We start from the raw sequence: 3178 nt of genomic DNA, 5'->3' as shown, positions 1-3178 counted from the left end.
TTCTCACAGCCAAATATCTCACACTCATCTTGCCCACAGTCAGGTATCCCGCACCTATCTTGCCCACAGTCAGGTATCTCACACCCATCTTGCCCACAGCCAGGTATCCCGCACCTATCTTGCCCACAGTCAGGTATCTCACACCCATCTTGCCCACAGCCAAGTATCTCACACCTATCTTGCCCACAGCCAAGTATCTCACACCTATCTTGCCCACAGCCAAGTATCCCACACCTATCTTGCCCACAGTCAGGTATCTCACACCCATCTTGCCCAAAGCCAGGTATCTCACACCTATCTTGCCCACAGCCAGGTATCCCGCACCTATCTTACCCACAGTCAGGTATCACACACCCATCTTGCCCAAAGCCAGGTATCCCGCACCTATCTTGCCCACAGCCAGGTATCTCACACCCATCTTGCCCACAGCCAAGTATCTCACACCCATCTTGCCCACAGCCAGGTATCTCACACCTATCTTGCCCACAGTCAGGTATCTCACACCCATCTTGCCCAAAGCCAGGTATCTCACACCTATCTTGCCCACAGTCAGGTATCTCTCACCCATCTTGCCCACAGCCAAGTATCTCACACCCATCTTGCCCACAGCCAAGTATCTCACACCCATCTTGCCCACAGCCAGGTATCTCACACCTATCTTGCCCACAGTCAGGTATCTCTCACCCATCTTGCCGACAGCCAAGTATCTCACACCCATCTTGCCCACAGCCAAGTATCTCACACCCATCTTGCCCAAAGCCAGGTATCTCACACCTATCTTGCCCACAGTCAGGTATCTCTCACCCATCTTGCCCACAGCCAAGTATCCCACACCCATCTTGCCCACAGCCAAGTATCTCACACCCATCTTGCCCACAGCCAGGTATCTCACACCTATCTTGCCCACAGTCAGGTATCTCTCACCCATCTTGCCCACAGCCAAGTATCCCACACCTATCTTGCCCACAGCCAAGTATCCCACACCTATCTTGCCCACAGCCAAGTATCTCACACCCATCTTGCCCACAGCCAAGTATCCCACACCTATCTTGCCCACAGCCAAGTATTTCACACCCATCTTGCCCACAGCCAAGTATCTCACACCCATCTTGCCCACAGCCAAGTATCCCACACCTATCTTGCCCACAGCCAAGTATCTCACACCCATCTTGCCCACAGCCAAGTATCCCACACCTATCTTGCCCACAGCCAAGTATTTCACACCCATCTTGCCCACAGCCAAGTATCCCACACCTATCTTGCCCACACCCATCTTGCCCACAGTCAAGTATCCCACACCCATCTTGCAAACAGCCAAGTATCCCACACCCATCTTGCCCACAGCCAAGTATCTCACACCCATCTTGCCCACAGCCAAGTATCCCACACCCATCTTGCCCACAGCCAGGTATCCCACACCCATCTTGCCCACAGACAAGTATCTCACACCCATCTTGCCCACAGCCAAGTATCTCGCACCCATCTTGCCCACAGCCAGGTATCTCACACCAATCTTGCCCACAGTCAGGTATCTCTCACCCATCTTGCCCACAGCCAAGTATCTCACACCCATCTTGCCCACAGCCAAGTATCCCACACCCATCTTGCCCACAGCCAGGTATCCCACACCCATCTTGCTCACAGCCAAGTATCTCACATCCATCTTGCCCACAGCCAAGTATCCCACACCCATCTTGCCCACAGCCAAGTATCTCACATCCATCTTGCCCACAGCCAGGTATCCCACACCCATCTTGCCCACAGCCAAGTATCTCACATCCATCTTGCCCACAGCCAGGTATCCCGCACCCATCTTGCCCACAGCCAGGTATCTCACACCAACCCAACAACTATCTAGCCCCGAGCCCTCTAACGCACTATGAGGAGAGAAGAGAAAGACAGACGGACCGACGGACAGAGTATACATGTTTAATGGTGTATATTGCTGGCCTCAACATACACTCTGAATCTTAGATTCGACACAGATGTATCAATAATGGTTGTAGAGACGAACACCGGGAGCTGCAGCTCGCCTTCAAGAAATTCTATTATATACATATATATATATATATATATATATATATATATATATATATATATATATATATATATATATGTCGTACCTAATAGCCAAAACGCACTTCTCAGCCTACTATTCTAGGCCCGATTTGCCTAATAAGCCAAATTTTCATGAATTAATGTTTTTTCGTCTACCTAACCTACCTAACCTAACCTAACCTAGCTTTTTTTGGCTACCTAACCTAACCTTACCTATAAATATAGGTTAGGTTAGGTTAGGTAGGGTTGGTTAGGTTCGGTCATATTTGTACCTTAATTTTAACTCCAATAAAAAAAAATTGACCTCATACATAGAGAAAAGGGTTGCTTTATCATTTCATAAGAAAAAAATTATAGTAAATATATTAATTCAGGAAAACTTGGCTTATTAGGCAAATCGGGCCTTGAATAGTAGGCTGAGAAGTGAGTTCTGGCTACTAGGTACGACATATATATATATATATATATATATATATATATATATATATATATATATATATATATATATATATATATATATATATATATATATATATATATATATCACACCCATTTCTTCTCCGAGGCTATGGGTCCCTACACTTGCACCAGAGGTGGTACCCCATCTATATACATATATATATATATATATATATATATATATATATATATATATATATATATATATATATATATATATATATATATATATATATATATATGAACTTAAGGCACAACTCTCCTAAACACGAGAGTGAAGTGTGAAGTATACAACTTTAGAACACTTTCCCACCAGGAGACTCGAACCCTAGCCAGCACAGAAGCCTTCCAGCAACTGGCATAACAGGTACGCCTTAACCCGCTCCACCACTGCTCAGACAGCTCCTGTGGTGGAGCGGGTTAAGGCGTACCTGTTATGCCAGTTGCTGGAAGGCTTCTGTGCTGGCTAGGGTTCGAGTCTCCTGGTGGGAAAGTGTTCTAAAGTTGTATATATATATATATATATATATATATATATATATATATATATGTATATATATATATATATATATATATATATATATATATATATATATATATATATATATATATAACTGAAAACTCACACCCCAGAAGTGACTCGAACCCATACTCCCAGGAG

The 3178-nt window shown here is 44.7% G+C and overlaps 1 protein-coding gene across 1 annotated transcript; it reads right to left on the bottom strand.

Moving 5' to 3' along the window:
- Positions 1-346: 346 nt before the first annotated feature.
- LOC138372663 (uncharacterized) lies at positions 347-1813 on the bottom strand. The gene has a single exon (XM_069338164.1). The coding sequence runs from the start codon at positions 1811-1813 to the stop codon at positions 347-349; it is 1467 nt and encodes a 488-aa protein (XP_069194265.1).
- Positions 1814-3178: the final 1365 nt, after the last annotated feature.

This window comes from Procambarus clarkii, chromosome 39 (assembly GCF_040958095.1).
Source record: "Procambarus clarkii isolate CNS0578487 chromosome 39, FALCON_Pclarkii_2.0, whole genome shotgun sequence".
Classification (NCBI taxonomy): domain Eukaryota; kingdom Metazoa; phylum Arthropoda; class Malacostraca; order Decapoda; family Cambaridae; genus Procambarus; species Procambarus clarkii.
The sequence above is the reverse complement of the archived record's forward strand: the minus strand, read 5'-3'. Positions and strand labels throughout refer to the sequence as shown.